General features: G+C 26.2%; 1 protein-coding gene across 1 annotated transcript; it reads left to right on the forward strand.

The window, feature by feature from the left end:
- Nucleotides 1–6,179: 6,179 nt before the first annotated feature.
- LOC145840167 (heterogeneous nuclear ribonucleoprotein A/B-like) lies at nucleotides 6,180–15,929 on the forward strand. The gene is made up of 7 exons (XM_082947318.1): nucleotides 6,180–6,427; nucleotides 12,176–12,344; nucleotides 12,448–12,600; nucleotides 13,347–13,557; nucleotides 13,769–13,899; nucleotides 14,278–14,421; nucleotides 14,836–15,929. Exons 1-6 carry the CDS (start codon nucleotides 6,243–6,245, stop codon nucleotides 14,416–14,418), a joined length of 990 nt encoding a protein of 329 aa, XP_082803444.1. The 5' UTR covers nucleotides 6,180–6,242; the 3' UTR covers nucleotides 14,419–14,421; nucleotides 14,836–15,929.
- Nucleotides 15,930–17,238: the final 1,309 nt, after the last annotated feature.

The raw sequence follows: 17,238 nt of genomic DNA on the forward strand, positions 1-17,238 counted from the left end.
ATTATTGTCCTAAAAACAGTACGTGCTATTTAGAAAATAAAATATAAGCAGATAAACATAAAACTATTTTTTTTAATTTAGATTACTATATTTAGAAATTTTAATCATGATTTAAATACAAACTGAATCTGATCAACCCTCTTTTAAAGATATATGTGTAAATGAAATTAATTAATTTAAAAATGAAATGTAAGAGTAGTAAATAAACAATGACCACACTATGTAACTTTTTCTTTAAAATTTTGATTAATACGTGAAATTGAATATAACATTTTACTTATTTTGTAGCATAATTGTAAATATAAAAATCTTTACCTAGACGCAAAAAGCCTCTTAAAAATAAAAATAGATAAATTGTAGGAAAAGTCTTTCACAGCAGAAGTAAAATAATGCACACATGCTAAAAGTAAAAATGCTCATAAAAATTATAAACTAAATTACTTTTGATAACATTGATTTTCTTAAATTTGTTTTACACTTATAAATCTTAAAATTGGGCGCAGAATTTTTTTTTAACACATAGAAAAACTACTAAATAATTTAATGATTCTTTTATAGTTTTTTATCATATGTATTTAGTCATCAAGGTTTTTCTCAGTTCTTAGCAGGTGTTTAAATGTTTTAAATGAATAAACTTATTTGGTCATAGTAGTAAAGTACGCTAGCTAATTTATATATGCTTATTAGTCAAAAAAGAAAAACTATTAAAATCATGCATTAAACTTACAGAGTTTTTCAAAATCTTATAAACATGTGAGCTGTAGAAATTAATTTGTTATTTTCAAGTAAAATAATAACTTTATGTTAGGTATTCAAATTAATGTTATCAAATATTTGTTATGTTTACATTTTTTATATAGATAAAACTTTTATTTGTGTTCTTTTAAATTTACTAGTAAGTTAAATGTTTTTAGCAGTGTGCAAAAAAACTTGATAGCGAATGTATATAAAAGTGGTTTTTTATTTATAAAATTAAGCTATAAAAGTATGCCAACACTTTGTTAAACTTTTAAATTGTAAAATAGTTTACTCTCTTTTTTTTTACATAACTTTAATAACAACTCAAAAACCTTATTGCGTAATACAATTACATATATTAAGTAATGTTATTTTTCATGCTTTACGTAAAAATATAACTCGTGTTCATTAATTACAAATTTATTTATTTTACGTCAATATTACTAAGATAGCTTTATAACACAAAATAGTTTCGAATCATTTTCTTTTTAATCACAATAAGAACTTTTATCAGCTTATTAAGTAAAAAAGTTAAATTTTTTTTTGTAAATCTGTTGTGTTTACTATGTAAAATAGTTATGGTAGATAAAAATTTACATTTAAATGTTTTTTAGATATACCACTAAGTAAAACGTTAAACAAAGTTGTTAAACAGTTTTTTATCGATAGTTGAAGACAGTATTTTTCATTAAGAGCTTTTTTTTAGACTAAGTTAAAAATTACTACATATATGTTTTTAAATATAGTTTCTAATCGGATAAAAATTGTAAAAATGTCAAATAAAGTAAAACCAAAAAATTTTACTAATAAAAACAAAAGTGATGAACAGAAAAATTATGTCGAAACTTTATCAGATAACAAAGGAAACAAAAATTCTGAAGAGTCTAAAAGCGATGTTAAATATAAAAACAAAGCAGACGAAGTTATAAACAAAAACATTACCGAAGAAATTACAAAAACTCCTTTAAAAAACACCTCGAATCCCCCTTCTAAAATTGATGAAAATACAAAATCTGAAAAAAAAAATTCAGAAATTGCTGATAACAATAAAACAGAACAAAAACTGAACAAAAATAAAAGCTACAATATACAAGAAATTTTAGAAATAAGCTTATCTTCTTCAACAAGCTTAAAAAGAAACAACAAAATTCAAAAACCTGAATTTAACATAGAACAAAAACATCAAAACGATTTAAAAAACAATAAACAAGTACATGTCGAAGTTCATGAAAATGAAACAGATAAAACAAAAAGAACAAGCTTAGTGGAAAAAGAAGTTAAAACGGAAAAAATAAGTTCAAAAAGTATAAAACCTTTTGAAGGGCATAGTCTAATTTTTCTATTATCTAACTACCAGTTTTCCTTTGAAATTGCTATAGTTAAAATTTTATTTTTAGTTTACAAAAGCAAGCTTTACTGAAGTTCTAACTATAAAAATCTTAACCTAAGTACTATATAAAAGTTACATTGTTAAAAATTTCAGATGACGACTCACATGCTTCTTCTGACACATCGACAAGTAAAGACACTCTCCAAGTTATCAGTGAAACAAACATCCCTGAGTATGCATGTTATGTTTGTTGTGTTTATAGAAAAAATACTTACCATTGACATCTTAGAAATGAACTAGAGCTGGTTAAAAATCAACGGGCGCGCCGCATGGCATTGCAAAAGCATGACAACTGCGTCGAATGCGCCAGGTCAGCAGTAGTTAAGGCGTCAAAGGATGAAAGAAAAAGAAATGGAAACAGTGACGGATTGGAGCGTTTGGACAATCCAATAAAAGTTTTTTATATATTATAAAATTAAACATAAGTTAATCATTTTTTTTCAATTTATTCTAGTATTTTAAACTATTTTTTAGAACTCTAACTATGTACTGAACATTTAAAAAAAAACTTTTACTTCGAAAAGTTTTATACCAGTGCATGTTTTTTGCCGGTTTCCGTTTGAAATTGAATTTTACTTATCTAGTTGGGGAACTGTAATTTAGTAAGAGGTCACGATATGATGAGAGACTTGAGGAAGAACATCAAAAGAGAGGAAAGAAGCTGGGTTGTGTTGTGGAAATGTCTCAAATGCGCAAATTTGCTCATCACTCTTCTCATCATGAGCATCAATTCGTTTCAGGTTTTTTACTTAATTGTTAAGTTTCTAAAGTCGTTAAACTTTAAAAAAACTAATTAATATAAATTAAAAATTAAAATAATGATAAAGTGCAACTATAAAAAGTAAATTTAGCTTCTTTTTGTTTCTTAAAACCAAAAACTAGTTACTACTATATCAAATCTAAAACAACTCTATCTTAAACTATTTTATAAAAGTTTTGTACGTACACATGACCTTACAAATAATTTTTGTCGTATAATATTACATGGGTAATAATCTAAAATAATCGACTTTTAATTTTTGTTTTATAATTTTATATACATCATAACTTTCAGTACACTTTAAAACATTAACTTTTGTAGCCAATAAAATAAAGGCATTTTTTGGCACAGCAACCGGAACATTTCCTTGACGATCTAAAACTAAGATAGATGTTGAACAAAAGTTTAGTCAAAATACTGAAATAATATCACATTAGACTTAAGAGAAACGTTAATCAGTAGAAACAAACACATTTGTCTTTTTTTTTTCAACAACTTTAACTTATTTTAGGTCCTGGTTTATTCATTAGACTTGCCTCCAGAATGGGTGAGGCTGTTCGCAACTTGTCTACCGGTTCTGTCTTCGTTGGTGCTTTCATTTCAAAAAAAGTTTAGATGGGATGAAAAAGCTGATGTATCAAAAGAAAGTAATTTTTTTTCATGTTGAATAGCTTAAAAAGCTTACAACTTATTTTGTACGTCTTTTCAAATTTAAAATAAGTTAAAACGAATTTTCAACCTGTATTTTGATTGTATACATGTTTATATTTTTATATGCGATCAAACTAGCTTTTTGTCTTCAATTGAAAAATTTATAAAGTCTTTTTTAAAACTTAGCTCCTTGATTTTTTTTAGGTGTGGAGTTTTACAGAAAAATGATGAAGCATGTAAATGCAAGGATTCGTTTGGATGAAGTTGGTGCGAAAGTAGATGATGTTGTCGACCTTTGGAATGAGAGTCTCGTGGCTGAAATGAAAGAAATTCCCCAAGCTATTGTTCCGTTTTGACAAAAGTTTATACTTAAATTTAAAAATTGTCTTTCGGAGATTAAAGAAAATTGGACAAGTGCACAGGGTTTTGTTAATAGAACTAAAATTTCATTTTATTGAAAAAATTTAAAAAAAAAATTAATAAACGGTATTTATTGCAAAAGTTTATTTAACATAAAAAAATTAAATTTTTTATTTAATTTTCAAAACAAAAACTTTATGTACGGAGAGAATTTTTTTTTTTGTGATAACTTATATAGTTGTTATTTACTTTAAATTTTCGAATACCATTGTTTTTTATTTTTATATCTGTCAAGGCAGAAAACAATGTAACAAAAAACATTCTTTCATTAAAAAGTTTTATTCTCTTATTTGCTTACAGTATTTACAAGAATATCTTTTCATTACTAGATTAAATATGAAAGTAACGTTGGTTGTATAACATTTTTAACTTGCTGCTATATCGCATAAATATATGCACTGTTGGTCACTTAAAAAAAGTTTCAAAATTAAAAACAAAGTTTTCGAGGTAATAAAGCTGTTTAAGTTAAACAAAGCGTGTACCCAAGTTTAAAAAAAAACTACTTACAACGTACTTTATATATTTTTTAGCACTGAAAACTATCTCAGTTGAAAATTAAAACTAACGGTTTAAATAACTTTAAATAGTTTTTAAGTAGCATAGCAACTTTAATTAATTTTTTTACAACAATTTTCATTATAACGAGAAACTATTTTTAATCATTTTAGTTTTATTTTTTTTTAAATATAGCGCAATAGTAGTTAAAATATAATAAATACAAATTTTAAATTAAAGACTCAAGTATTGAAACTACTGTATGATTTTATTTAGCTTCAAAATATTATTAATCCAAATGAAAGCAGATGTTTTTATCAACATTATTTTTTCAGCATAACAAGAAGTATACTTTATTAATGTTTTAATTTTAGAACTGTTCTATGGTATTAAATGGTTTAAAATAATTTGAATTTTCTAATTTTTTAAACTAATTATTACCACTCTGTGTTACCTGTAATTACAAAAACATCAACTTTTTAAACTAAAAAATATATACCTATTTTTGTACGTAAAAAAATTAAAACAGTTAGTTGATAGTTACTTAAATTACTTACATACTTTTCTGAATACTTTATCAATTTAATTGATCCTTTACATACTCTAGTATTAAACAAAAAGCAATTACATGAATTTTTGTGCTTACTAAAATTACATCATTATGTTACAAGAAGATAATTTTTAAAGTTACGATATTAGTGTATTTTAAAATCAAAATGTTTAGCAGGTAGAATTCAAAAATAATATGTGTAAAAATTGTGCTTAGATTAATAAAAGAAGTAGAAGTATAAAATTTGTTTTTTCAAAAACAAGTTTTTTTTTAAAGCCTTCATATATAATTTTATACCACAAAATATTTTGAACAAGTGTTTTTAAGATCTTCTGCTTTTGATTTTACATAAGGAAAGTCCATTTACCAAGTAACTTAGTGTAATGTATCCAGTTCTGCACTTACATTTAACTTAAGCCTGTTGCTCATCTGACCCACCTCATTTAATAGCAAAATATTTGAGAAATTCTGTACTAAGCTTATTAGCTCAGGTACAAATAAACAAAAACAGATCCAAGAAGCACTATTAAGTTTGATCATTTATTTGTTCTTAAATGTTTAGAGACTTTTGATGTTTGCTATAAAATCTAACAGTAATTTAGACTAAACCATTTTTTCCTATTTATAACTTAAGTTAATATAACAGCTTAATTTTAAAATATTTTAAAAGTTTACAACTAGATAAAAATAGAAATATTAATACTTTGTTAATTTTTTGTAGTAGAGTTATTATTTGTTAAAAGTTTTTTTTGTTCAATTATTTTTAGAATTTTTGTATTGTATATTATATAACTAAACTAAATATATATTTAAATAAGCTCTATACATTTCAATAAATGAGCAATCTTTTTTAGTTAAGACAAATAACTATATAAAAGCAAACTAAGAAAGTTTTAATAGTAAAACAAGTGTTAAACGTAATACTTCTTTTTTAACTTAAATAGATTATGTACATTAAATTTACATTTAAAATTTTTTTGTAACTTTCTGATGAAAATATTTTTTACTAATAAAAAGTGAAGAAAAATTTTGTGTTATTAATAATGAAATACTATCAACTCGACCTTACATAATTTTTTTACGCGCATGCGCAGTATATAAACCAATTAAAATTAATAGTAAAAAGCCATTTTCTCACGTGATTTTACTACTATAATCAAAAGTTTTGATGCATGAAAACCTTCTAGTGAAATTAATCAATTAGTTGTAATTTTGTCCTTTCTAGTTAATTTAGAACCATGGAAAGTCCCCAAGTACATGTTGTTTCATCTTCAGACGAGAAACCCAAAGAGGTTTCTGCTAAACTCACTAATGGAGGCCCTGATCATGAACCTTTGAAAAATGGAGTATCAACTCAAGAAGTTGCCACAGATAAAACTCATGTTGAAGGTAGTCTAATCAATGCCACTGAGAATAATGAAAAGTAAGCTTAAGCTATTATTCTACCTGTGTATTTTATAGGAAAATAAATTGTTTCATTAGTTTGTGGTTTAATATTACATTTCAAAAACTGCCTAAAGTCTTAAACTTAGCTAAAAACAAATTATGATCAAAATAAAAATTTTAAACCAAATTACCTGATTTTTTAATAACAACAAGTTTTTTACCTCCCCTTATTAAATTGTAAATTTAACTTATTTTATGTCAAAACTACCTAAAATTAAAATGTTTTTACTCTTTTTTGAGGGCATAGGGGGTCCAACATTTTATTTTTACAACTAAAAATAGTAATGGCTCTTATATGAAAGCAAAGTACAAACTACCAGCCAGTTTTTATAGAATTAAAAGAAAATAATTAACTTATGAGGTATTATTGTTTTTGTAAAAAGTTTGATAGAAAGCTATGGAGTGCAATTTTTTTGGGGTCATTTTCCTCAGAAATTTTAAAAATTAGTAGAAATATAACTTCTTGATTTTTTGAGCTAGAGACCTTAAACTTTCAAGGAATGTTCTTTTTATAGTTTTAAAGACTTTGAATGCTGCGGAATTATAAATATTAAAAAATAATAATTTATCATTTAAAAAAAGGGGGTTATTTTTTAATAAAATTTTTGTTTTTCAAAATAAAAAATTTCAATTCTTAAATCTTTTTGTTAAAATCAATAATGGACTTTTTGTTAAATTTGAAGAAGATTGGTTAAAAGATGACAGAGGAGATATATTTTTATCATGTAGTCTTTTATTGCATTTCTGGTTTGCGCCTTTCATTAGGAACCTATTGAGGTCACCAACTTTGATCGCTTATATCTCAAAAACTACTTTTAAGTTTTTTAAAGCGGTTAAAAATGTTTGTTAGCTCAGATAAAATCCAATAATATAAGATCAACTTGTAAAAATCAAGTGTGACCCCTTATGCCCTTAATCAGAGCAAAACTTATTTATTGATAAGCTTAATGAAAATTTTGATGAAAGATGAATATCCTAATATCTTACTGTATTGTTTGCTGTTTGAACTTTAAATATTTAAATTAAATTAATACCTAATATGTTAGAAATTACTGTAGCACATATTAAAATGTAGTTTTCTCTTTGAACCATATTAGTCATATATTTATAACTACTTTAAATATTGTTCAGTTTTTTAATAAAAATATACATAAAGTTAGTGTCAAAGTTGTTTTCAAACGTACATCTGCAACTTAGCACAATTACTAGCTTGCATGTTTAAACATAATTTTTTAAAATACAAGAAAAGGTATTGTATTCAAAGATAAGTTGAAAACTTTGATTTTTTAAGTATACAACAATTTCCAATTTAGTGATTATACCAGTTATGTTTTGAAAATTAGCAAATTGTAATTGTATCTATTTCAAAAGCATTTGTTATTTTGAATATAATTAAAGTAATAACAGTTATAATATAGTTATACATCAGCTCACTGCAAGCGCTCTGCATTTTTGTAATTAACTAAAGACAATTATTATTTAAGTCTACTGTTAACAGTTTTTTATTTTATATTGTTCATTAGATTTAAGTCTGTTATAAACTTCTATTTAAATGGTCTTTATATTTCAGTTTTGATTTCCAACTCAACTTAAGATATTTAAATTTTAACTATGCTATACATGATATTTGTTTATGTTAACAATCTTTTTTAATGATTTTTTTTCTAACAAACTATTTTGAATAGAAGAACAATTAACAATAAGACACTAATTATCTCATAAATGAATGCCTTTGCAAAAAGCTTAAATTGCTGTTGAATAGTATTGATTTTAAAATTTCTAACATAAGTTATCTTAATTTAAAGATGTAAAAACTTTTTTTTTGCAAACAGATTTAACTATAAGTAGTATTTTAGATAAAAAAAAAACTTTATAAGTAAAGCTAATAGACAACTACAAAATTAACCTGTGCCGAACAATTAAAAACTGAGCTTAAAAAAAATGTGCTTATAATACATAACAATACTAAGTACCTTAATAATCATGAAGTTTCCTTCTTTCTTAAAAGTTGAACTTCTTTGTATATTTATTCTAAGCTATTAAACAGTTTTTACCATTTGTCAGAACTCAAAGTAATTAAAAAAGATAATGAAACAAATACACAGTTTTTATTTGTTATATTTAAAAAAATTTTTGTTTTAACAGAATTTTCTAAATAATGCAGGGAATATTTCCTGAAAGTTATAGGTAATTATCTCTAATAACATAAAAGGAAATATAATTTTAGTGTAATATTCTTTTTTTTTTACCTTTTTAGTTTGCGCCTCTATAAGGGACCTATTGTACAAGGTGGCCACAAAACCTGAAAAAAAAAAAAAGAATCTGACAATTTAGGTTAGAAAAACCCAAAAACACCTAGAATACAACTTTTATATGTAAGGTAGTAAAGTTTTGATGATACAATCTATCTTGATGGATAAAAATTTGTTGTTGTCATCAAAATTTTTATTTATTAGCAAACATATTTAAAGTAGCTTTAAAGTATCTTATCAATGTTGTTACACTACTTAACACAGTCTTTGACCATAACCTAAACTTTAAAATAAAAATAAATCCAAGAACGTGTACTTTCAAAAACTTTTCTAAAAACCATTTTTCAAGAAACTCTTACTATGCTACTAGCTATATCTCAAATAATTTAAGTTGAAGAAATTTGTGAAAAACATTTCTTAAAAGTCAATCAAATAAGATCAAGTTGTGAAATAAATGATATACCTCCACTATGCTCTTAAAATAGTTTTTAAAATTACTAGAAAGCTAATTTTCGCATCTATTATCTATCAAGTTATTTTCTATCAAAATTTTAACTATCATAATCATAACTGTTAATATTTTTTAAGCATTGTTTTTAAAATTTCATGTTTCTTGTAATATGATCCTTCCATGTTTTTATTAGAAGTTGAAATGTCAGAGTTTAAGGGCATAAGGTGATCTGCATTATTTTTTCATGAATTAACATTAGCCTTTTAAATAAAAACTTTGAATATGATCTAGTATTCAGTTTTCATTGAAAATAGAAGTTTTAATTTTATGTTTTATTAGATTTGGTAAAAGGGGTAAAAGAACATAATCCAAAAAATATTAATGAATTTTGAAAAATTAGTAATAAAGAAAATTAATCTATAAGATTTATATTTTTACTAATTTTATACTTTTTGAAATTTGATCTTATTTAAATAGTTTATACTAAGCAACAAGATGCTTTTTACATAAATTTAAAATAACTTTTGAGATATAGCCGGTCAAAGTTGGAGGCAACAATTTGGTTTATTATGGGAGGCGCAGACTAAAAAGGTGTATTTTTATAAATAGGAATCCTTAATGGAGGCGCAAGCGCACTCAGGCTGACTAAGGCTTAATGATTTTTTAAAACTTCTGGCTAAATATCTTACTAAAGTTGTGGTCTATTATTTAATTTTAATGTTTTTTCTTTTAATTAAAATTTGTATCGTTATTTCATCCTTAGCCCATAGGTATTTTAAGAAATTAATAGATTTTTATGGTTGATCTTATCTTAAATTAAAACTTTTTACCATTCTTAAAGACTATGGTCAAGCGTGTTGTTACTAAGACTAGTTTTTGGTTACTTGGGCTAGCTTTTTTGTCTCAAAAAGTAGCAACCTTTGTAGTCAATGCGTGAAGGAGTTATTCACACCTAAAAAATAGAAAAAAAACTATCAACTAAAAAATTAAATATCTAAAAAAACTCAAGTTGTACAGTAAGTTGTATAAGAAATTTAATCACTACTGATTTATAACCTAAATATTAAAAGTAAGTTGCAATTATATATAAACAATATTTATAAGTCGTTCTTACATCATTGTGAATCTGTTAAAAATTAGAAAAAAGAAATAAATTTATATAGACTTATGCCATAGACTTTGTGTTTTTGTTACAAGAATTAAAATAGAATATAAAAAACATTAAATTGTATATATTAAACTATTTTAAGTAAAATGTGACAGTCTTATCTAACTATTAAAATATATTTGATTTAGTAAAAAATAGTTACAGACATATATAAGAAACTTCTTTTTTTAAATGTTTCAAAACTTAAAAAAGATAACTTAAAATTATTTTTCTTTTATTTTAAAGCAACTAACCTCAAGTTTTCAGAAAGTATTACTTGCTTTATTACAAAAAAAGACTAAAAAAAATTATTATGACCAAAACTAAGAAGAACTAGCTACATTTTCTTTAAATAATACTTGAAAAAATCTATGGGGTGCAAAAATTGTTGAAAAGAGGGTAAAATTAAATTGAATTTTTTTATTACTAAAAAATAAAATTAAGTTATAAATTAGTTGTGTTAAGATAGTCTTGTTATTTTCATCCGTGTTTCGATTTTTATCAGCTTCAATTATTTTATAAATTGTGTAACTTTAAATGCAACCAGTTTTTGCTATGCTTCAGTACAAAAGCAACTCAGTATTCTTCTTAAATTTTTCCAAAAAATAACATAAGTATAATCATGCAAAAGACCTAAAACACTTGTTTTTTTTACTAGTTTCTTAATTATACAACATTGTTTATTGAAAAAAACACAAGTTAACTAAAAAATCAATGTTTTTGCTATTTCGAAATCAACAATAAGGATGCAAATGTTAAACTTTATTACTTAAAAAAACAACCGTTTTAAAAATATTGCTTACAGCAACCTAAAAAACAATGGTTCTGAATACAGTTTACAATTTAGGCCAGAAAACAATAATTTTAACATGTTAAGTAGTAAAACTTCGTTTTGAAACAAAAATCTATCTAAAAAATATAACAAAATACATTTAATTTTTTCTTAAATATATTTGAGTACTTTTGTTGTAAGCTTTATCAGAAATTGTATCTAACTTAATTAAACTGAAATAAAATTGAATTAAAATTATACTGTAGTTAAAAATTTTAAATTATAAAATGACGTAATGGTCAAGTGTAAAATTATCTAAATGCTTATACTATAGAGCTTTGCTGTACTAATAAAACTAGTTTGACTAAAATTAAACTAAAATAAACCAGCGATAAAATTATAGTAAAACTACACTTATCAAAGATTTTTAACAAAAAACTAATTACTTAACAATAACTTAATATAAGGATTTAAAAAGTCTAGTTTGGTATACGAACTTTTTCTGCTTACATAAACTGGGCCTTGAAGATTGCATAAGGCTTCTAGAATATGTAGCTGGAAAAAAGTTGTTCAAAAAATCTATCATATAGATGAATTTTTTTTTGTCTCCATCAAAATTTGTTTACTAAAAAATACATTTAAAGTACCTTTAAAGTATCTTTTCAATGTTTTATACTATTTAACACAGTTTCTTACCTTAAACTTAACTCGAAACTAAAAATAGACCCAAAAGTATGTACTTTGAAAAACCTAGAGGAAATTTTGGAAACCTTGAGGAAATATGCAAAAACATTAGGCAACCCTGATTGCAGTCTAGTGCTTAGATTTTGACAAAAAAAATTTTTAAATTGCGTATATGCTTTACTTAAAATTTTAGGTTAATTATTCTGAAAGGTTTCAAAAATTTTGTAACTCGAAATATATTTTTGAATGAAATAAAATAAAAGCAATGATATTTTTGTAGGTTTTGTAGATTCATTTTTTTTTTTACTAAACATATAATTAAGAAAAAAGCGTAGAACTTGGTAATTCAAGATAATTAAGTATGTAATATCAGTTAAAATATACACTTGAAACCTTAACTAAATTAAGTTAAATTGCAGCAAAATGTTTGTTGGAGGACTTTCTTGGGACACAGTTACCGAAGGATTAAAAGATTATTTTAAGCAGTTCGGAGAAGTTCAAGATTGTACCATCAAGAAGGACAGCAAAACAAACAAATCCAGGGGATTCGGATTTGTTCTTTTTGCTAACAAAGAGTCTGTCGACAAGGTTAATAATGATAAAAAACATTTATTACATACTTGTTCAAAACAGTTTGAAATGTAAATACTATGCAAACCCTAAATATTAAATAAATTAATTAACCTTTTAGGTTCTCAGTACATGTGAACATTTATTAGATGGAAGAAAAATTGACCCAAAAAGAGCAGAAGCCATACGCAAAGATGGAAAACTTTTTGTTGGAGGTATTAAGACAGAAACTGACAATGAAAAAATTAAAGAATACTTTTCAAACTTTGGTGAAGTATGTTTTCAACTAGTTTTTTATTCCAAAAATAACTATCCAAAATTGTTCCTTAGAAGTAATTAACTTATCATTAACAAGTTTTGACTTAAACTCTTCATAAAATAAACTACATGAGTAAATATTCATTAGTTAATTGTTGTATGTAAATTCGAAAGCTATAAATCAAATTGAAGTCTCGTCAAAAAGTTAAGTTCATTATATAAATACAACGTTGTAAACGAGCAATTAAAGCCGTGTAGTGAATTTTCAATGTGTTACTATTTAGAATTTCAAATTAAAATTGAAACTTATTATATACTTTAGATTTGTTTGTATCTTTTAAACTGTGTAAGGTTTGAAAAAAGTAAAACATGCACAATAGAAAAACTAAACTTTTTTTTTTAAATCGTCTAAGAACGACAAAATTACATTTTAAGCCTTAAAAAAAACTAAATTCATAAAATCTTAATTTAAGTAAAATAAAAAAATTGTTTATGACTTGAAAAATTCAAGTAATAACTAACTAAAAATTTCTATGTTGAACTAAATTCAAGAAAAAATGAAGAAGTCTGTTTTGATACAGACTTGTTTGAGTTGCAAATAAATTATAAATTTGTTGTTTCAGTATTTGAAAAAAACAATTGTGCTTTTCTGGAAGCTTTTTTAACTAAATGCAAAACAGTCACAACCAATCAAGATCTTGTAGCTTTTAACTAACAACGCTACTGCGTGCAATAAAATCTATCCCGTGTAAAAATCACCAGATTGAAACCATGGAGAGGCCGACGGACAAGACCACCGGCAAGAACCGCGGCTTCTGCTTCATCACCTTCAAGAAGGACGGGGTGATCCGCGAGTGCTGCGCCGAGAGCGAGCACAAGCTGGACGGGCAGCAGATCGACGTGAAGGAGGCGGTCAACCAGATGGGACGCAACCAGAGAGGTTTCATGGGCCGAGGACACTTCATGGGAAACCGTGAGTTTTCATTATTTCTAATTCCGCTTGAATTCTGTCACCGAAACAGTTCTTTGGGTGATTGATAAAATCTGAAAAAATTAATGTAATCATAAAAGAAGACATTAGTCTACAGATTAGGCTAAACAAAACTTTTAAGTTAAGTGTTATTGATTTTTTGATGCATGTCAACTAATTTATTTTGGTAGTTTAGTGAATTTTCAAATTCTAGGTGGATGGAGCGGACCATGGCCTGCACCAGGTTTCGGTTTGTACGGCTATGATAATATGTACAACGGCGGGTACAATAACTTCCAGTATAACAACTACAATAATGGCTACAACAACCACTACAAAAACAAAGTTAGCATATACACCTGTGATTTTACTTGGTGCTTAGTTTTAAGTAAGGAAGCTTGAATTATTCAGTGGTCGATTTTTTTTCAGTTCCTAGAACTTGTCGAGCTGATATTATCTATGGTTTTTGTTTTAGTAAATATTTGGTGTGTAAATATAGTGTTTTACTTTTTAACTTTTTACCACTTGATTCAATTTTGTTTTTAGTTAAAAAAAAGGTAAATAGATTAAATGTTGAACGAGTTCTTAAAATAGACTTTAGTTATGAACGAACTTAAAAAAATATCCAAAAAAAAAAAACTTAAATTATCTTAAGATCTCTTTTGTAGTAGTTCACTTTTTGAACTTGAGCTAATTGATAACAAAAACCTGCATTATTTACAGGGTCGCGGTGATGCCAACAGGACTAATGGCGGCAACGGTAATTGGGGAAATAGGAACCAAAATAATTGGAATGGCAGCAACGGTACCACCCGTCCCAACAATGGTAGGTACAACAGCTACCAGAACTACCATGACTATTAGAAGGTTCGTTTAAAATTAATTAAAACTACAATATTATACTTATAATTTAAAGCATAACTTGAAGTTAAGCAATGTTTTATAATTTTCTTTGTAGTTAAATTTTTGATCTTTTTAAATTTCAAAACTGTTTTCTGCCTAAAAAACAGTCTGAATACATTAAAATCTGGGTTTATAACATAGTATAGAAATGAGCTTTTTTTTAAATAAATTCTGTCTTTACAAAGTTTTTATCAACCATTTTTTTTGTTCCTTAGTAAAAAAACGTAAAGTAAGTAAAACATGGAATATTTCAAATACTTTTTATAGTTCTAACTGTAGCATACGTTTTAATTTTTTGAGCATTAAAATAAGCCAAACGAAGTTTCATATTTTTTTTTGTAAATCTAATTTTTGAGTTCTTGTGTAAATTTGCAACAGACTTTCCACTATGCGACACCCAAAAAGTACAATTCAACTACTGCAAATTTTTCGTCATTTTCTCCTCACACTTACACCACCGCAACACCTACGACTAACTTCACAACGACTCTCACTACCAAAAGAATAGCTACACTGCAGTTTGAACACGAGAGTGTGGCGCAAACACAACCGACATCATTCTACTGTCAGAAGCATTTTGTTACTTCACACACATTCTCACTTTTGAATGCTTCCTCGCTACTCTTGTGCCATACTTCAACTGCTGTAACAGCCTCGTCTCTCCGTGCTTGTTGTTTGATTTTTTGGAAACCGCCCTTTCGCGCGCTATCTCAATCTGTTCGCCACCAATCTGAACACCTCTATACAGTCCCAGCTTTTTGTTTTACGTACATCAAAAAACGACTGACGATGTTTACTCGAACCTCTCTCTCTCTATACTACGTCACTAGGAAATGTTGTTGAATTTGGAGTTCCATTCGTTCGTTGATTTTGTGATGATGACTTTTGAGGGTGCACCTCTCATATCGTTGTAATACAGTGTCGCATATTTTCAATAGTCGTGCACCCTTTTGTTTTGTTTCCATATCATGTGTTGTAAATTTACCCTCTGTCCTTTTTCGTTCTCTTTTTTTTTGACGCCCACTCGTGTCGTGTTTCACTACATTGTTTTTCTCCTTAGCAGAATCGCTGTTTAGTTATATTGATAGATAATTAGATAATTGTGCTTCTGCGCTTAGCGAGATGCGCGAGTGACTGAATGCGGGTTGAAGAGAGTTTTGAACCGCGAGTTTTTCACAGGAACTTCTTCGGGGTTCAGGTTGCGCACTGAGCATCGCGCTTTTCATCATGTCGATTGGCTGCTCCGCCCCAAACTTGGTTGTTATAAGTGTTCGTGCGCGTAATGTCCAGTGTCACCCCAATCTCTCCGCTTTAAACCTGCATCGTTGATTGTGTTAGTGTGTGAGCTTAAAACCTCTTTTTTTTTTGTTTGCTTTTCGTTCCTTTCGTTCGACTTTCGCGTTTTTGTTGTGATGCAATTTTTTGTTTCAGTGTAAGACGTGTGGTTGATTGGAAATAAAACTTCAAGGCGACAAAAACGTGTTTGTTTTATTTTATTTCGTAGTATTTATTATGAAGTTCTGTTAACTATAAATATTATACAAGAAACTTATTTCTCACATAAAATAAGCTGAGTCTTGCAAAATGGTAAAATTATTTTTTAGCTATAAACTCTAAATCAAAAAAAAAAAAGTCCACTTAAATACTTAAAATATTTATATATTAATAGTATTTATATATATTTAATCAAATATTTATTTATTTATAAGAGTAATATTTAAAATTTATTTGAGCATAGCTGTAGTACAATTTCTGAATTAAACACTTAGCCTCAGATTTCCAAAAATAAAATAAGAATGATTTTGTAGATTTTTATATTCATCATTTTTTAAACTAGAAATGTGGTACGTATTTTGAATTGTTGTCTTAAAAACTTATAAGAACCTCAATGCTTATGCCCAAAGGTATAATGCAAATAAAGTAGTCAAATATAAATACCAAGTATTATTTTATTGTTAATACATTTAATTTGAAGAAAGCGAACATCTTAACAATCTCGATAACACCAAGAATGTCAATCCTTAAAATATTTGGTTTTAATTTAAGAATCGGTACAAGCTTTTCATTATTAAGTTTTAAGATCTCTGAATATTAGTCAAGCTAAAAATATTAAATTAATGTTTCCCTTAATACTTAATTACTTCAAAAATGGTTGATTTTGATGATCCGGTTAAACATAGTCAAAAGACTCAAAAACTTTGAAATACGAAATCGACGTTAAGAAAAATAACTGCTAAGTATTTTAATGTTTGCAATAAAATTATTGGTATGAATAAAAATATAAGGTAACAATATCAACTACTAGTTTATTGATTAAAATGTTGCACTTAAAAAATATTTTCTCAAATAACTGTTGACGATTGTAGATAATAACTGATTTTATTGACTAGAATTTATTTTATAACTCCTAAAAATTGGAGCTCACTTAGAATTAATCTGTAGTTGAAATCACTAAAAACGTTTGTTGTATTTAGCACTAAACAATAACTTTTTGTAGTACACGTTATCCGCTATAAATTTAAAATGTAATTAAATATTGAAACCTTGATTCTTTTCACTACATAAGATAAATAAACCATATATCAGGGTTGCCACTTTACCTGGAAAAAACTTGGAATTCGACAATTTAGGCAAAAATAACCTGGAAATTTTTTATGAAAAAACATATTAAAGTAGCTTTATATTATCTTTTTCTTTTATACTATATAACACAGTTTTTTACCTTAGACTTAACTTTAAAACAAAAATAGACCTAAAAATGTGTACATTTAAAAACCGGGA

Source organism: Thalia democratica, chromosome 7 (assembly GCF_965202585.1).
Source record: "Thalia democratica chromosome 7, ktThaDemo2.hap1.1, whole genome shotgun sequence".
Classification (NCBI taxonomy): Eukaryota; Metazoa; Chordata; class Thaliacea; order Salpida; family Salpidae; genus Thalia; species Thalia democratica.